General features: G+C 50.3%; 1 protein-coding gene across 2 annotated transcripts in view; it reads left to right on the top strand.

Annotated features, from left to right (window-relative positions):
* The window catches only part of slc15a2 (solute carrier family 15 member 2), a 261,524-nt gene that overhangs the window by 201,431 nt on the left and 42,092 nt on the right, over nt 1–18,001 (top strand). For both annotated transcript variants that reach the window (XM_070875245.1, XM_070875244.1), the window contains one exon: nt 6,014–6,178. In XM_070875245.1, the coding sequence (XP_070731346.1) occupies nt 6,014–6,178 (165 nt within the window). The remainder of the gene's footprint in view (nt 1–6,013; nt 6,179–18,001) is intronic.

The raw sequence follows: 18,001 nt of genomic DNA on the forward strand, positions 1-18,001 counted from the left end.
ACAACCTCTCGCCACTCCTCCGCCACAATCTCTCGCCGCTCCTCCGCCACAATCTCTCACCGCTCCTCCGACACGATCCCTCACCGCTCCTCCTCCACAAGCTCTCACCGCTCCTCCGCCACAATCTCTCACCGCTCCTCCGCCAGAATCTCTCACCGCTCCTCCGCCACGATCCCTCACCGCTCCTCCGCCACAATCTCTCACCGCTCCTCCGCCACAATCTCTCACTGCTCCTCCGCCACAATCTCTCACCACTCCTCCGCCACGATCCCTCACCGCTCCTCCGCCACAATCTCTCACCGCTCCTCCGCATCAATCTCTCACCGCCGCTCCTCCGCCACAATCTCTCACCGCTCCTCCGCCACAATCTCTCGCCGCTCCTCCGCCACAATCTCTCACCGCTCCTCCGCCACAACCTCTCACCGCCGCTCCTCCGCCACAATCTCTCACCGCCGCTCCTCCGCCACAATCTCTCACCGCTCCTCCGCCACAACCTCTCGCCGCCGCTCCTCCGCCACAATCTCTCACCGCCGCTCCTCCGCCACAATCTCTCACCGCCGCTCCTCCGCCACAATCTCTCACCGCTCCTCCATCACAATCTCTCACCGCCGCTCCTCCGCCACAATCTCTCGCCGCTCCTCCGCCACGATCTCTCGCCGCTCCTCTGCCACAATCTCTCACCGCTCCTCCATCACAATCTCTCGCCACTCCTCCGCCACAATCTCTCACCGCTCCTCCGCCACGATCTCTCACCACTCCTCCGCCACAATCTCTCACCGCCGCTCCTCCGCCACAACCTATCACCGCCGCTCCTCCATCACAATTTCTCGCCGCCGCTCCTCCGCCTCGATCTCTCACCGCTCCTCCGCCACAATCTCTCGCCACTCCTCCGCCACAATCTTTCAACGCTCCTCCGCCACGATCTCTCACCACTCCTCCGCCACAACCTCTCGCCGCCGCTCCTCCGCCACAATCTCTCACCGCCGCTCCACCGCCACAACCTCTCGCCACTCCTCCGCCACAATCTCTCGCCGCTCCTCCGCCACAACCTCTCACCGCTCCTCCGCCATAATCTCTCACCGCCGCTCCTCCGCCACAATCTCTCACCGCTCCTCCGCCACAATCTCTCGCCGCTCCTCCGCCACAATCTCTCGCCACTCCTCCGCCACAATCTCTCACCGCTCCTCCGCCACAACCTCTCGCCACTCCTCCGCCACGATCTCTCGCCGCTCCTCCGCCACAATCTCTCGCCACTCCTCCGCCACAATCTCTCACCGCTCCTCCGCCACAACCTCTCGCCACTCCTCCGCCACGATCTCTCGCCACTCCTCCGCCACGATCTCTCGCCACTCCTCCGCCACGACCTCTCGCCACTCCTCCGCCACGATCTCTCGCCACTCCTCCGCCATGATCTCTCACCGCTCCTCCGCCACAATCTCTCGCCACTCCTCCGCCACAATCTCTCACCGCTCGTCCGCCACAACCTCTCACCGCTCCTCCGCCACAATCTCTCACCGCTCCTCCGCCACAATCTCTCACCGCTCCTCCGCCACGATCACTCACCGCTCCTCCGCCACGATCTCTCACCGCTCCTCCGCCACAATCTCTCACCACCGCTCCTCCGCCACAATCTCTCACCGCTCCTCCGCCACAATCTCTCGCCGCTCCTCCGCCACAATCTCTCACCGCTCCTCCGCCACAACCTCTCACCGCCGCTCCTCCGCCACAATCTCTCACCGCCGCTCCTCCGCCACAATCTCTCACCGCTCCTCCGCCACAACCTCTCGCCGCCGCTCCTCCGCCACAATCTCTCACCGCCGCTCCTCCGCCACAATCTCTCACCGCCGCTCCTCCGCCACAATCTCTCACCGCTCCTCCATCACAATCTCTCAACGCCGCTCCTCCGCCACAATCTCTCGCCGCTCCTCCGCCACGATCTCTCGCCGCTCCTCCGCCACAATCTCTCACCGCTCCTCCGCCACAATCTCTCACCGCCGCTCCTCCGCCACAATCTCTCACCGCTCCTCCGCCACAATCTCTCGCCGCTCCTCCGCCACAATCTCTCACCGCTCCTCCGCCACAACCTCTCACCGCCGCTCCTCCGCCACAATCTCTCACCGCCGCTCCTCCGCCACAATCTCTCACCGCTCCTCCGCCACAACCTCTCGCCGCCGCTCCTCCACCACAATCTCTCACCGCCGCTCCTCCGCCACAATCTCTCACCGCCGCTCCTCCGCCACAACCTCTCGCCGCCGCTCCTCCGCCACAATCTCTCGCCGCTCCTCCGCCACAATCTCTCCCGCTCCTCCATCACAATCTCTCGCCTCTCCTCCGCCACAATCTCTCACCGCCGCTCCTCCGCCACGATCTCTCACCACTCCTCCGCCACAATCTCTCACCGCCGCTCCTCCGCCACAACCTATCACCGCCGCTCCTCCGCCACAATCTCTCACCGCCGCTCCTCCGCCACAATCTCTCACCGCTCCTCCGCCACAATCTCTCGCCGCTCCTCCGCCACAATCTCTCACCGCTCCTCCGCCACAACCTCTCACCGCCGCTCCTCCGCCACAACCTCTCACCGCCGCTCCTCCGCCACAATCTCTCACCGCTCCTCCGCCACAACCTCTCGCCGCCGCTCCTCCGCCACAATCTCTCACCGCCGCTCCTCCGCCACAATCTCTCACCGCCGCTCCTCCGCCACAACCTCTCGCCGCCGCTCCTCCGCCACAATCTCTCGCCGCTCCTCCGCCACAATCTCTCCCGCTCCTCCATCACAATCTCTCGCCTCTCCTCCGCCACAATCTCTCACCGCTCCTCCGCCACGATCTCTCACCACTCCTCCGCCACAATCTCTCACCGCCGCTCCTCCGCCACAACCTATCACCGCCGCTCCTCCATCACAATCTCTCGCCGCCGCTCCTCCGCCTCGATCTCTCACCGCTCCTCCGCCACAATCTCTCGCCACTCCTCCGCCACAATCTTTCAACGCTCCTCCGCCACGATCTCTCACCACTCCTCCGCCACAACCTCTCGCCGCCGCTCCTCCGCCACGATCACTCACCGCTCCTCCGCCACAATCTCTCACCGCTCCTCCGCCACAACCTCTCGCCGCTCCTCCGCCACGATCTCTCACCGCTCCTCCGCCACGATCACTCGCCGCTCCTCCGCCACAATCTCTCACCGCTCCTCCGCCACAATCTCTCACCGCTCCTCCGCCACGATCCCTCACCGCTCCTCCGCCACAATCTCTCACCGCTCCTCCGCCACAATCTCTCACCGCTCCTCCGCCACAATCTCTCGCCGCTCCTCCGCCACAATCTCTCACCGCTCCTCCGCCACAACCTCTCGCCGCTCCTCCACCACAACCTCTCGCCGCTCCTCCGCCACAACCTCTCGCCGCTCCTCCGCCACAATCTCTCGCCACTCCTCCGCCACGATCCCTCACCGCTCCTCCGCCACAATCTCTCACCGCTCCTCCGCCACGATCCCTCACCGCTCCTCCGCCACAATCTCTCACCGCTCCTCCGCCACGATCTCTCACCGCTCCTCCGCCACAATCTCTCGCCACTCCTCCGCCACAACCTCTCACCGCTCCTCCGCCACAATCTCTCACCGCTCCTCCGCCACGATCCCTCACCGCTCCTCCGCCACAATCTCTCACCGCTCCTCCACCACAATCTCTCGCCGCTCCTCCGCCACAATCTCTCGCCGCTCCTCCGCCACAATCTCTCACCGCAGCTCCACTGCCACGATCTCTCACCGCTCCTCCGCCACAACCTCTCGCCGCTCCTCCGCCACAATCTCTCGCCGCTCCTCCGCCACGATCTCTCACCGCTCCTCCGCCACGATCTCTCGCCGCTCCTCCGCCACAACTTCTCGCCGCTCCTCCGCCGCAATCTCTCACCGCCGCTCCTCCGCCACGATCTCTTGCCGCTCCTCCGCCACAATCTCTCGCCGCTCCTCCGCCACGATCTCTCACCGCTCCTCCGCCATGATCTCTCGCCGCTCCTCCGCCACAACTTCTCGCCGCTCCTCCGCCGCAATCTCTCACCGCTGCTCCTCCGCCACGATCTCTCGCCGCTCCTCCGCCACAATCTCTCACCGCAGCTCCTCCGCCACGATCTCTCGCCAGTCCTCTGCCACAAACATTCACCACTCCTCCGCCACAATCTCTCACCGCTCGTCCATCACTATCTCTCGCCACTCCTCCGCCACAATCTCTCACCGCTCCTCCGCCACAATCTCTCACCACTCCTCCGCCACAATCTCTCACCGCTCGTCCATCACTATCTCTCGCCACTCCTCCGCCACAATCTCTCACCACTCCTCCGCCACAATCTCTCACCGCTCGTCCATCACTATCTCTCGCCACTCCTCCGCCACAATCTCTCACCACTCCTCCGCCACAATCTCTCACCGCTCCTCCGCCACAATCTCTCACCACTCCTCCGCCACAATCTCTCACCGCTCGTCCATCACTATCTCTCGCCACTCCTCCGCCACAATCTTTCAACGCTCCTCCGCCACGATCTCTCACCACTCTTCCTCCACAAACATAGCCAATATTTATCCCTCCATCAACAGCGCGTAAAAAAAAAATAAAGCTTATCTGGTCCTGACCACGTTGCTGTTTGTGGGATCTTGCTGTGTGCAAATCGGCTGCTGCATTTCCCACATTACAACAGTGCAAGTACTTCATTGGCTGTAAAGTGCTTTGGGACTTCCTGAGGGCGTGAACGGCGCTATATAAATGCAAAAACTTTCTTTTGGGATACAATTTCATAGCAAGATAGGAACAAAGACTAGCCCATTTAGTCTATCAAGCCTGTTCCCGCATTCGCGTAGATCCTTGGTTCCAGGGGGCCTTTAGTACCTCGTGCATGCCAATATTCTTCAGGCGTGGCATCAGGGCTGCTCACACATGGAGGGCATCATAGCCAGACACACAGACACATACACTTTCCGACAGCAGTCACTCAATAGCAATTGGAAACAGATTCATTCCTCAGACAACTTTTCCCCTCCATAGCCCAGAAGTGCTGAGACTCTTCGTATCACCGCTAACATCTGTCTTGGCTGTGATCAGCTATCTCCAAAAACAATCGGCTGGCCGTCTCTACGTTCAGCAGTTTTAAACACTAGATTGTAATAAGGGGCCTATTTCCGTTGGGCGGGCCACATCGTCCACATGCCCGACACGAGACTCCCAAAGCAAGCGCTCTCCTCGGAACCCCTACACGGCAAGCGAGCCCCAGGTGGGCAGAGGAAACGTTACAAGGGCACCCTCAAAGCCTCCTTGATAAGATGCAACATCCCCACCGACACCTGGGAGTCCCTGGCCAAAGACCGCCCAAAGTGGAGGAAGTGCCTCCGAGAGGGTGCTAAGCACCTCGAGTCTCGTCGCCGAGAGCATGCGGGAGCCAAGCGCAGGCAGCGGAAGGAGCGTGCGGCAAACCAGACTCCCCACCCACCCTTTCCTTCAACCACTGTCTGTCCCACCTGCGACAGAGACTGTAATTCCCGTTCAGTCACCTGAGAACTCACTTTTAGAATGGAAGCAAGTCTTCCTGGATCTCGAGGGACTGCCTATGATCATGCTGATGATTCCCCGTTGGACGTTTAATGGACAGCTTGTGTGCCTTCACACAGGAGCTGTATTACGAGCTCCATTACTCGCTCAGGATTCTCGCCAGAAAGAGTGGCTGCAATACGTTCCGAGGTACTGAATTTGGGGACAAGTTTCACAAAGGTTTACCTTGAAGGTGCCAGCCAGGGTCCATTGGATTAAACATGGTTAGTGATGCAGCCAACTTGCATATTGGCTGAAGAGGGAACAAACTCAAAGTAAACTCGCTTAGTCCAGTACCATAACCACTATGACACTGTTTCCGTGAATGCTCCTGTGAAGGGCCTGAGATGTTTTACATTGTTAAAGGCGGTATATAAGTGTTGTTGTAGATACACGGTGCTTCAAGAGAAAATAAATCAAAAATAGCTTTGTTTCCTTTCACAGGATCCACACAATTACATCAAGTTACAGCTCAATTCTTCAAGTCAGTTCATCAGTTTTGATCTTATGTATGAAAACACGACTACAACATGCAGGGAAAGCATCAATGGAAGCTCTGTGTACAGCGTACTGCTATACAAAGAGGGCAGGACACTACAGTGCAAACTGGTAAGTGAAAACCATTAGCCAGGGCTCAGTGGGTAGCCCTCTCTCGCCTCTGAGTCAGAAGGTTGTGGGTTCAAGTCCCACTCCAGGGACCCGAGCACTCAAATCTTGGCTGACACTCCAGTGCAGTGCTGAGGGAGTGCCGCATTGTCGGAGGTGCTGCCTATCGGATGAGACGGTAAACCGAGTGGACGTAAAAGATCCCATGGCACTATTTTGAAGGAATAGATTCTATTGAGCAGGGGAGCTTTCCCCGGTGCCCTGGCCAATATTTATCCCACAACCAACATTTGAAAAAAATAGATTATCTGTGTGCAAGTCTGGGAGCTTGCTGTGTGCAGATTGGCTGCTGCGTTTCCTACATTGCAACAGTGACTACACTTCAAAAAAAAAAGTATTTCATTGGCTGTAAAGAGCTTTGTGACATCCTGAAGTTGTTAATAGGCGCTATATAAATGCAAGTTTTCTTTCGGACTTTTACACTTAGATAAGTGAGTTAGTCTAACACCAGGGTGAATGCTGTCGGAGTTGAACCTTTGCACCTCAAATGATTGAGTGTCTGCTTTCACACTTTTGCTCTTTTCCAACCAGCATCAGCTAAATGATCGCTCCTGCGCTGTGCAACCCAGTGCCACACACACTGGGAGGTACAATTGCCCGCCACGCCACTAGGGGAGCTGCAGTCACTGTACAGACTCCCACACCGGTCCACAGGCTGAAGCATATACCGGTGGCTTTCTGTTGAATTGAGGAGACCTGCATCAAAATTTGCCACAGGAATTTCCTGCTTAAGTTACAGAAGTGTTTACAGGAAATTCCTGCCGATGGATCTGTTTGTTCGCATTTTATTTGGCTAACTGTAGAGAGAGTCATAGACTAATACACCACGGAAGGCTGCCATTCGGCCCATCATGTCCGTATTGGCACTTTGAAAGAATTCTCCAATTAGTCCTTCTTCCCCCTGCCCTTTCCCCAGTAGCACTGCAAATGTTTCCCTTCAAGAATTTATCCAATTCCTTTTTGAAAATTACTATTGAATCTGCTTCCACCGACCTTTCAGGCAATGCGTTCCAGATCAGAACAACTGGCTACGGAAATAAATTCTCCTCATCTCCTCCAATTTTTTGCCAGTTACCTTAAATCCATGCCCTCTGGTTATCAACCCCCGCCCCCGGCCAGTGGAAAGTTTCTCCTTATTTACACTGTCAAAACCCTTCATGAAATCTCCCCTTAACCTTCTCTGCCTTAACAAGAACAACCTCAGCTTCTCCAGTCTCTTTACGTAACTGAAGTCGCTCGTCCCTGATACCGGTCTAGTAAAATCTTCTCTGCACACTCTCTAAAGCCTTTACATCCTTCCCGGAGCACGGTGCCCAGAATTAGACACAATACTCCAACTGAAGCCCAACCAGTGTTTCATAAAGGTTTAGCGTACTGCGATTATAGAAACATGGAAATTTACAGCGCAGAAGGAGGCCATTTCGGCCCATCGTGTCCACACCGGCCGACAAAGAGCCGCACGGCCCTCGGTCAGCAGCCCTGAAGGTTATATATAAACCTATGAACAATGAACAATGGTGGACAGGTAAAGAGCACCCAGCCCCAACCAGTCCGCCCCACACAACTGCGACACCCCTTGCACCGAAACATTCTACACTCCACCCCAACCAGAGCTGTGTGATCTCCTGGGAGAGCCAAAAACCAGATAAAAACCCAGGCCAATTGGGAGGGGAAAAAAAATCTAGGAAAATTCCTCTCCGACCCATCCAGGCGATCAAAACCAGTCCAGGAGATCACCCTGGCCATATTCAATTCCCTCCAGTACTTACCATCGTAAATGCGCCAGCCAACAAGAGATTATCCAGTCTAATCCCACTTACCAGCTCGAGTTCCGTAACCCTGCAGGTTACGGCACTTTAAGTGCCCATTCAAGCGCCTTTAAAATGTGGTGAGGGTTTCTGCAGCTTCACCCCGACCGGAGCCATATAAACTGCTCCAACTCACTACTTCCTGCTCTCGGTATTCTCACTCTGTTGAAATCAAGCGTCATTGCACTGTGTCCTACTGCTCAATGCTCAGTAGGGTGCCAAATGTGGCTGAGTGGGCAGCACTCTCCCCTAATGAGCCAAAAGGTTGTGGGTTCAAGTCCCACTCCAGAGACCTGAGCACAAAAATCTAGTTTGATTCTCCAGTGCGAGTACTGAGGGAATGCTGCACTGCCGGAGGTGCTGTCTTTCGGATGAGACATTAAACCAAGGCTCTTTCGGGTGGACATAAAAGATCTAACGTGCTATTTCGAAAAAGAGCAGGGAAAAAGAGTTACCCGCAGTGATCTTGCCAACATTTTTCCCTCAACCAACATCACTAAAACAGATTATCGAGTTATTATCACATTGCTGTTTGTGGGAGCTTGCTGTGCGCAAATTGGCAGCCACTTTTCCTACAGTACAACAGTGAACACATCTCAAAAGTACTTTATTTGCTATTAAGCGCTTTGGGACGTCCTGAGTGTCATGTATTCAACTGTCATTGTAACCCATGTATAAAACGGACCTAAGCTGTACACCCTGAGAACACTGACCACTAGGTGGAGAACTTGTGGGAGACACTCCTAACCTGGACTTTCAGGTATAAAAGGGGAAGCTTCACCCACCTTCATCACTTCAGTGCTGGCTAATAAAGGTTACTGGTCACAAAGTGACCTTCTCTCTAGTATGGGCCTCATGTGCATTTGTACTGTATAGTAAGGACATATTATTGGCGATGAGAAACTGGGATTTAAACCATGTGAGCATGGCCACTAGACCAAAGACTTAACCCGGGAAATGCCAACTTTGATGGCCCAGACATTTATCTCAGGGGAGGAAGAGACCAGAACGATGTTTGACAAAAATCTTGGTTTAAATGCAGCAAATGGACAGGGAGTCAACATTGTTAATGCGGCACACAGTCCTCTAGGCAGACAAGGGCAATCGGACATGCCCAAGCATGTAGTCGAACTCAAAGGGGGAATTCAACAGAGGCAATGGCTAGCTGAATGGCGATTCATGCCATCACAAGGGACAATGCGGCCAGTAATGGGGCCATCAACACCTATCAATGGTGTGCTTAAGGACAGTTACAGAGACAGTCAGAGACGATCGACTGGTAATGGACCTTTTGTTTCCAACAATGGCTCATGTTGGAGGTGTGGAGGCAAACACATAGCCAGAGCTTGCAGGCATCAGCAATATACCCACAGAAACTGCAACTCAGCAGTCACTTGGCGCGTATATGCAGGAAGCCTGCAGCCAGATTGATGTACGAGGAGGATGGACCCGATGTAAACCCTACGAGACCAAATGGACACTGGGGGAAATCGCTGGAAGCTGAAGTTCAGCGAGTTCATGTGGAGCACATATACAGTTCATACAACAGGCCGCCACCGATAATGATGAAAGTGCTCCTCAATGGCATCCCAGTATCAATGGAGCTAGACACGGGGGCCAGCCAGTCCCTGATGAGTATCAAACAGTTCGACAAATTGTGGGCAACCAAGGCTAGGAGGCCAAAATTATTGCCGATTGACGCACAGCTACGGACATATACAAAGGAGATCATTCCGGTGCTAGGCAGTGCCACGGTAGTCGTGACCCACAAAGATTCGGAGAACAGGTTGCCACTCTGGATTGTCCCGGCGGATGGTCCCGCACTACTGGGGAGGAGTTGGCTTGCTGTCATGAACTGGAAATGGGGCGATGTCAATGCAATTTCTTCTGTGGAGCGAGTATCATGCTCACAGGTCCTGGACAAATTTGACTCATTATTTCAGCCCAGCATTAGAACTTTCATGGGGACCAAGATAGTGATTCACATAATCCTGGAGACCAGGCCAGTACACCACAAGGCCAGAGTGGTGCCTGTCGAAATCTCGACCTCCGAAAAGAATGACTCCGACACTTACAGCTCCGGCAGAAGTTTCTTTAATTCGCTTGCTAGCAAGGGGTAGGTCACACTCAGTCAAGGGCTAAGTGAACACCTCCGAAATGGTTCAGTTTAACAAGATATTTATACAGTAAAACCCAAGTTATGGCCTCTCCCTGTGTATTGCTCTGTCTCACAGTCAGTGAATACAGATAAAGAGTTAATTACTATATCCTGGTCCTGACATGGTATCCAGATATTTCCTTTTGTCAGGGTTATCAGTTGGCCAGCCGGCCATTACTCCATGAGTCATAGGTAATGGACTATCACCTGTCTTGTATTGTGTCAGGATAGTTCAATTTCCTGGTCAGTTTATCTGTTTGCATCAAATGGATGAGGTCTCTGCAAGAGATAATGGCTAGAAGATAAGGGTGGGGTGACATGGAACTCTTGTCGTGTAGACAATAGGAAAGCACTATGGGGGGGTACTTGTCTCAGCATGACTTGTCTCCTAGCTGTCTGATGGCCATCAGCCATCTCAAACCAGGTTTAGCTGTTTATGCAAGCTGACTGCTAAAATGCAGAAAGTTCTGGAAGGGCCAGGACTCCATTTTGATATATATATATTGCAAAGGGCACATAAATACCGTATGGTATCAGCTTAGATAAAAATACATTTCCACATTCCCCCATTTTGTCCTTCACAAGGACAACTTAATCCATTCTGATCTTGTACAGTCTCTCCATTTCCATTTCCACACAAGAGCCTTCAGCAGTTGTTGCTACCATAACTCTAGTCGTGGTCTCGGTAGGTAACATCGTTTCTCCCACCCTGGCACAGCAACACTTAACGATGACAAATAATAGATACAGGGCGAAGGCTATCAGCAGGAATATGATCAAACCCTGTCCCACAGATTTCCCCAGGGATCCTAACCATCCCAATGCCCAACCCCACAAGGTGATACCATCCTGGCCAACTGTCTGTTTATACTCTATTACCTTTTTCCTGATGTATTCAGCTAGACTGCCGATTTCTTCTGATTTATCCGGGATATACGTACAGCATTCTTCACCTATTAAGGCGCATGTCCCTCCCTCCTTGGCTAGGAGATAATCTAAGGTCATACGATTTTGGAGAGCCACTGTTCGAATAGCTACCATTTCGTCATTTATCCCTTCAAAGGCTTGGGAAGTTGCGTTGGCTACTGATTCAACTAAGTTAGCCAGTTCCCGTAACTGCCATTCGGTTGATTCTATTCCATAGGGTGGCACCATTACCTTGAATATTCCGTTTAGCCATGTCAAATCCCATTTAAATCTGTGACTTCCATAGGCCTCCCTTAGAGTCTTTACTGATCTGATAAGGGGTACCACATATCCTAAGTAACAGGACCCTGTCCAGTTGGCTGGTAACCATGGGTAGGCTTTATGGCCACAAATAAAGTAGATGCAATTATAGGACGTCAGCTCCTGGTCCTTTCGCACTGTCCCTACTCGAGTGGTCTCACCTTCCCACCCTTTACCTGGGGCTTTGTTATGGACCATTGTCCAGCCAACGGTTGCTATCTTTCTCTCAGTGGGATTAGTTGTGGCTTGCCATTTAATCATTTGGGAACACTTGCTGCGTCCCATTTCTGGTCCTTTTAGTCTCATTACTCACTAGGCATATTATACCTTCAGGATTTCCTATTCTGGGAGTAATGCTTAGGAAGGGAGGCTGATGGTTATTATCATAATTGGGCTGGTACCATCCCTGGAAGGCTGTAAGTTTATACCCTGCCGACCTCCATTCTGTTTGCTCCTTCGTTTCTGGCCCCTTAGTTAGGTTTGTCCTATTTGGCACTGTCAACCATTCTACCATTTCTGATTCGTTAAAGGGGACAGATCTCAGGGGAATACCCCCTTCGGAGTGGACAGGTACATGGGAACATATCCAACAACTCAACAAGTTTCTTTCTTAAGCATACTTATGACTCAGTACCATAAATACGTTTACGTGCAATTCCCTTCGGTGGTGTGTCTGTACCCCTGGTGTAATCAATAATGTAAAGTAAATCCCTGTCAAGCCCAGCACCATCAGTCCCCATAGTCCATACAGTTCCTTATTCAGTCTTTTTCTGTTCCTCTGATTCCTTCTTCCCTTCCTCCTGGTCGGGTGCCCGTTTGCAATGGGATGCGTGGATCCATGTTGGTCTTTCCTTTACCTTGATTGCAGTATTGGTCGCCAGCAAGACTTGGTATGGTCCTTCGAATCTTGGCTGTAGACTGCTTTTTCTTTTAAAAATCTTGATGTAAACGAATTCCCCTGGCTCCAGGTTATGACACTTCCCTTCCGCTGGCTTGACTTGGGCTTCCTTTACCTGTGAATGAAAGCTGGAAATACATTTGGTTAGTGCAATACAATAATTCAACATATTTTCCTCCATTTTGTGGATGTCCATCTGTTTTGCAGTAAATGGTGCTGTAAAAGGTAGTCGTTGGGGACGTTCCATAACTATCTCATGCGGTGACAGGCCTGTTGTTCTGTTGGTTGCAGATCGCATTACCATCAAAGCTAAGGGCAGCAGTTCTGTCCATTTTAGTCCAGTGTCATTGCATAGTTTTGCCAGCTTATTTTTAAGCATTCCATTATATCTTTCAACAAGTCCAGCTGATTGTGGATGATAACTCAATGAAAACTTTGATTAATCTGCAAAGCTTTACACATTTCCCTTATAACAGTTCCCATGAAATGTGACCCGTTATCACTAGAAAGCTTAGCAGGAATTCCGAAGCGCGGTACGATTTCTTTTAACAAACATTTAGCAACAGTAGTGGCATCGGCCTTCTTACATGGAAAGGCTTCAATCCATCTAGGGAACACATCTGCAATAACTAATACATACTTGAATCCCATACACATAGGTAATTCAATAAAATCCATTTGTAAATGTACAAAAGGCCCCACTGGATTTGGGTGGGAGGCAGATTCTACTTTTTCCGTCTTACCTGGATTCATTGTCTGACAGGTAACACAATTTTCACAGATTTGTTTTGTAATTGCCGAAATACCTGGTGCATACCAAGTTGCCAAAATATAATCTGCCAATCTCCCTTTGCCCGCATGTGTGAATGTATAAACACATCGGGCAATCCATGGAAGTAAGGATCTGGGGGCCACCACGCGGCCGTCATGGTGAACCCATATTCCTTCTGGATTTTTATAACATTGATCCTTCGTCCAGGTCACCACCTCCTCCGTACTGGCCTGTGTCTGAAAGGCCAGCACGTCATTAATAGTGGGTGGCGGGTCTGAGCAATTATTGTTCCTTAGTGGGAACAATGACACCTGCATCCCCCCTTTTCAATGACAACTGCATCCCCCCTTTTCAATGACACCTGCATCCCCCCTTTTGACAGAGCTGCTGACTTAGCCGCATTATCAGCTCTGGCATTCCCAAGTGCCACCTCATTCGACTGGGCTGTATGTGCTTGGCATTTGATAATGGCAAGTTTTCAGGGGCATTGAATGGCTCGCAGGAGATTTTCCACTTGTTCTGCATTTTTGATAGGGGTTCCTGAAGAAGTCAGGTACCCGCGAATCTTCCAAATTTGTCCATAGTCATGTGATACCCCAAAAGCATACCTGGAGTCAGTGTAGATATTAACTGTGTGTCCTTCAGCCAGAATACAGGCTTGAGTTAACACAAACAATTCGGCTTGTTGGGCTGAAAAGGAGTCTGGAAGAGAGGCTGTTTCGACAACATTAAACTGAGTTACAATTGCATAAGCCGCTCTAGGTTGGCCCCTATCATTTCGTAGGGCTGATCCGTCAACATAGTACATTAGATCAGGGTTACACATTGGTACATCTGTTAGATTGATACGTGGTTTAGTCACTAATTCGGTTACCATTTCACATGAATGGGGTTCGCCGTCGTCTTCCGTGGGGAGTAGAGTGGCTGGATTTAAGGTAGTGCATCTTTTGATGATAAGGTTCGGATTTGATAACAGTTCGACCTCGTATTTAGTGGTTCTTGCGGAGGTTAGGTGTTGGGTGGCACACTTAGTAAGTAAAATCTCAACAGAGTGTGGGATATACAAAATGGTCTGATGATTTAGAGTTATTGTCTGAGCCTGTTGCATAATAAGCTGCTGCCAATGAAGGAAGACATCCTGGTAGTCCGCGTGCCACTGGGTCTACTGAAATATGCTACCGGTCGCTGCCTGTCCCCATGTAACTGAGTCAAAACAGATTGTGCAAAACCCGACTTGTGATGCACAAATAAGTTGAATAGCTTAGTGTAATCTGGTAATCCCAAGGCGGGTGCTGAAGTGAGGGACTGTTTAAGATTCTGGAAAGCATTCCGGGATACTTCATTCCAAATCCTTCTTTAAGCATTGTGAGAATATGGTAGATTCATTCACAGCTCGTAGGTCATTGACAAACTTCCATTTGTCACTATTGGGCTTCTGAACTGGACGAATCTGTGTATTACACGGACTTCTCATTTATGCTTATAGTGATTCACAGATCACAGAATGTAAAGTACTTGTTTTCTAATCTTATTAAAAGGCTTCCAAACCCAAGATTTTTCCAATACACCCAAAATGTTGATCAAGGAGATCACCTGAAATATCTCAAAATCCCAATTCAACTTTTGTACTGCCACTCTTTATCCAAAAAAATCCTCTTACTGAGCTAGAAGCTTTTGTACCAAGATTTTACACCAAGGACAATGAGAGTGTACTCCCCCAGCCTGTACCTCGAGAGACGCACAAAGGCTTTTTAAAAAAAAAGGTAATTACAACTTTTAACCACCGGGACCATGTCTCAACAAACCTATCCTTTGTGCATTTCCTAGCTCCGTAACTTCTCATCCGAATAAATCCACACCTGCGCTTCTAACTTAAAATGTCTTAAACTTCCCACATACAGGACAACACTATGAAGGGTTAAAAAAAACTTCACTTTGTTTGAAAAAGTGGGTGGAGCTAAAACAAACAGGCAGCTCCACAACCTTTCCAAACAGGTTTCCAGACACAAGGAAAAAATACAGAAGCACTCTCATTCAAAGACAAGACATTCACGCACTCTCATTCAAAGACAAGACATTCACAAAAGTCTCTCTCCATTCAATAAAGCTTTTTTTTTGGCTAGCTTTTTTTTATTTTTTGAATCCATAAGTCACTATCAGGTTCTTTTTTTTTTACATTTGTTTTACTTCCTCTGTTAATTTTACATGGGCTTGAAGAATCGGAACCCAGGCCTTTTCTATTACTTTCCTTTTTTTTTTCTTCTACCTGGATCTCTGTTTATAAGACACTCCTCGAGACATGTTGTTCTCTCTAAATTAAATGAACCATCGGGTGGAAATGGCCTGTTTTCACCCTTAGTCCACTTTACCGTTTTTGTTTCTTTGGTCAATTGAAGACTGACCACAATTCTGGAGCATGACATAGGCTGGTGTGCCTTTTGTGGTGTTTTAACTTGCTCCGGCACCCATTCTGGATGATTAAGATTTTCCACAGTTTCTGATCTCACAATCCTTTCGGACAACCGAGTTCTCTACGCCCACTTCTCCTGGCCGTTACGTGGCCTGAAAAGGCTCTTAATTCGGGCTCAGTCTGGGTGTGTGAGATATGTTGGCACGAACCAACCGTAGTTGATCAATCAGTTACTGTTTCTTTTCTTAATCAATCCTTGTGTTTTTTTTTCGAATCACAATTTTCCCTAGTGACTCTTCCCGTTTCTCTAATGGCAATCTCTCACAAAGGTATTGCATACAACAGTATAACAAGGACAACAAACAATTCTCAGTCTGTGTTGTACGCCACTACAGACTGAGTCCTTAACTTATCCTAATAAAAAACTGATAAAACTTATGGTTCCATACCCAAACTCTTATAACATAAGAAATTTTGATCGATTAGCGCTTTCCTTTTTTTTTCTACTCTTATCACATAAGAACCCCTTCCGAATTAAAAACAATAAAAATCTTATCACATAAGAACCTGGAACCCTTTTCGATCGACTAGCGCTCCCTTACCTACTGAAACCTTCCCCGGGCTGTTTCGAGATTTTTTCCAGAACCTGTTCTCTTCTGCTGGCGAGCTGAGAAAGAAATGGTTATAAAAAATACCTTTAGCTTTTAAATGCCGAGTCTTGTAGATTGCAGTACCTCCCCTGTGGACAACAGATTACATATGCGATTCAACAGTGAAGAAACCTCTTGTGAGCAAAAGGCTCACCTTGTTTGGCCACTGAAGCCTTTCACTGGAGAGGCACTATGCCTGTATCCGTTTTACTCACAGGACAGAGAGTATGCATCTCGGTGGGACCTCCAAGAAGTAACTGTCGAAATCTCGACCTCCGAAAAGAATGACTCCGACACTTACAACTCCGGCAGAAGTTTCTTTAATTCGCTTGCTAGCAAGGGGTAGGTCACACTCAGTCAATGGCTAAGTGAACACCTCCGAAATGGTTCAGTTTAACAAGATATTTATACAGTAAAACCCAAGTTATGGCCTCTCCCTGTGTATTGCTCTGTCTCACAGTCAGTGAATACAGATAAAGAGTTAATTACTATATCCTGGTCCTGACATGGTATCCAGATATTTCCTTTTGTCAGGGTTATCAGTTGGCCAGCCGACCATTACTCCATGAGTCATAGATAATGGGCTATCACCTGTCTTGTATTGTGTCAGGATAGTTCAATTTCCTGGTCAGTTTATCTGTTTGCATCAAATGGATGAGGTCTCTGCATGAGATAATGGCTAGAAGATAAGGGTGGGGTGACATGGAACTCTTGTCGTGTAGACAATAGGAAAGCACCATGGGGGGGGGGGTACTTGTCTCAGCATGACTTGTCTCCTAGCTGTCTGATGGCCATCAGCCATCTCAAACCAGGTTTAGCTGTTTATGCAAGCTGACTGCTAAAATGCAGAAAGTTCTGGAAGGGCCAGGACTCCATTTTGATATATATATATTGCAAAGGGCACACAAATACCGTATGGTATCAGCTTAGATAAAAATACATTTCCACATGCCGTACGTGATGCGGGAAAAGATAGAATGCGAATTGGACCGCCTGCTGAGGGAAGGCACTATCTCACCAGTCGAATTCAGAGACTGAGCGAGCCCGATTGTGCCGGTACTCAAGGCGGATGGGTCGGTCAGGATATGTGGTGAATACAAGGCCACCATCAATCAGGCGTCACTCCAAGACCAGTACCCGCTACCGAGAGCGGAGGACCTCTTTGCGACGCTATCCGGTGGCAAACTTTTTTCAAAATTGGACCTGACCTCAACTTACATGACCCAGGAGCTGGCGAGTGAGTTGAAGAAGCTGACCACCATCACGACACACAAGGGGTTGTTTGAGTACAACAGATGTCTGTTCGGGATTCGTTCGGTCGCCGCAATCTTTCAACGAAACATGGAAAACCTCCTCAAGTTCATTCCAAGGACGGTGATTTTTCAAGACAACATCCTCAACACTGGTTGCGATACTGAAGAACACCCCCACAACCTGGAGGAGGTGCTACGCAGACTGGACCGGGTAGGTCTGCGACTGAAAAAGGCGAAGTGCGTCTTCCTAGCTCCAGAGGTAGAATTCCTGGGGATGAGGATAGCAGCAGACGGGATCAGACCTAAACGGAAGTGATCCAGAGAGCACCCAGACCCCGCAACATGACAGAGCTGCGTTCGTTCCTGGGGCTCCTGAACAATTTTGGTAACTTTCTTCCCAAATTGAGCACGCTGTTACAGCCACTACACGTGCTCCTATGCAAAGGGCATGAATGGGCTTTTGATAGAGCACGCAATTTGTTATGCTCCAACAATCTGTTAACGCTATATGACCCATGTAAGAAACTTGTTTAACGTGCGATGCGTCGTCCTATGGTGTCGGGTGTGTGTTGCAGCATGTCAATGCCAAG

This window comes from Pristiophorus japonicus, chromosome 3 (assembly GCF_044704955.1).
Source record: "Pristiophorus japonicus isolate sPriJap1 chromosome 3, sPriJap1.hap1, whole genome shotgun sequence".
NCBI lineage: Eukaryota > Metazoa > Chordata > Chondrichthyes > Pristiophoridae > Pristiophorus > Pristiophorus japonicus.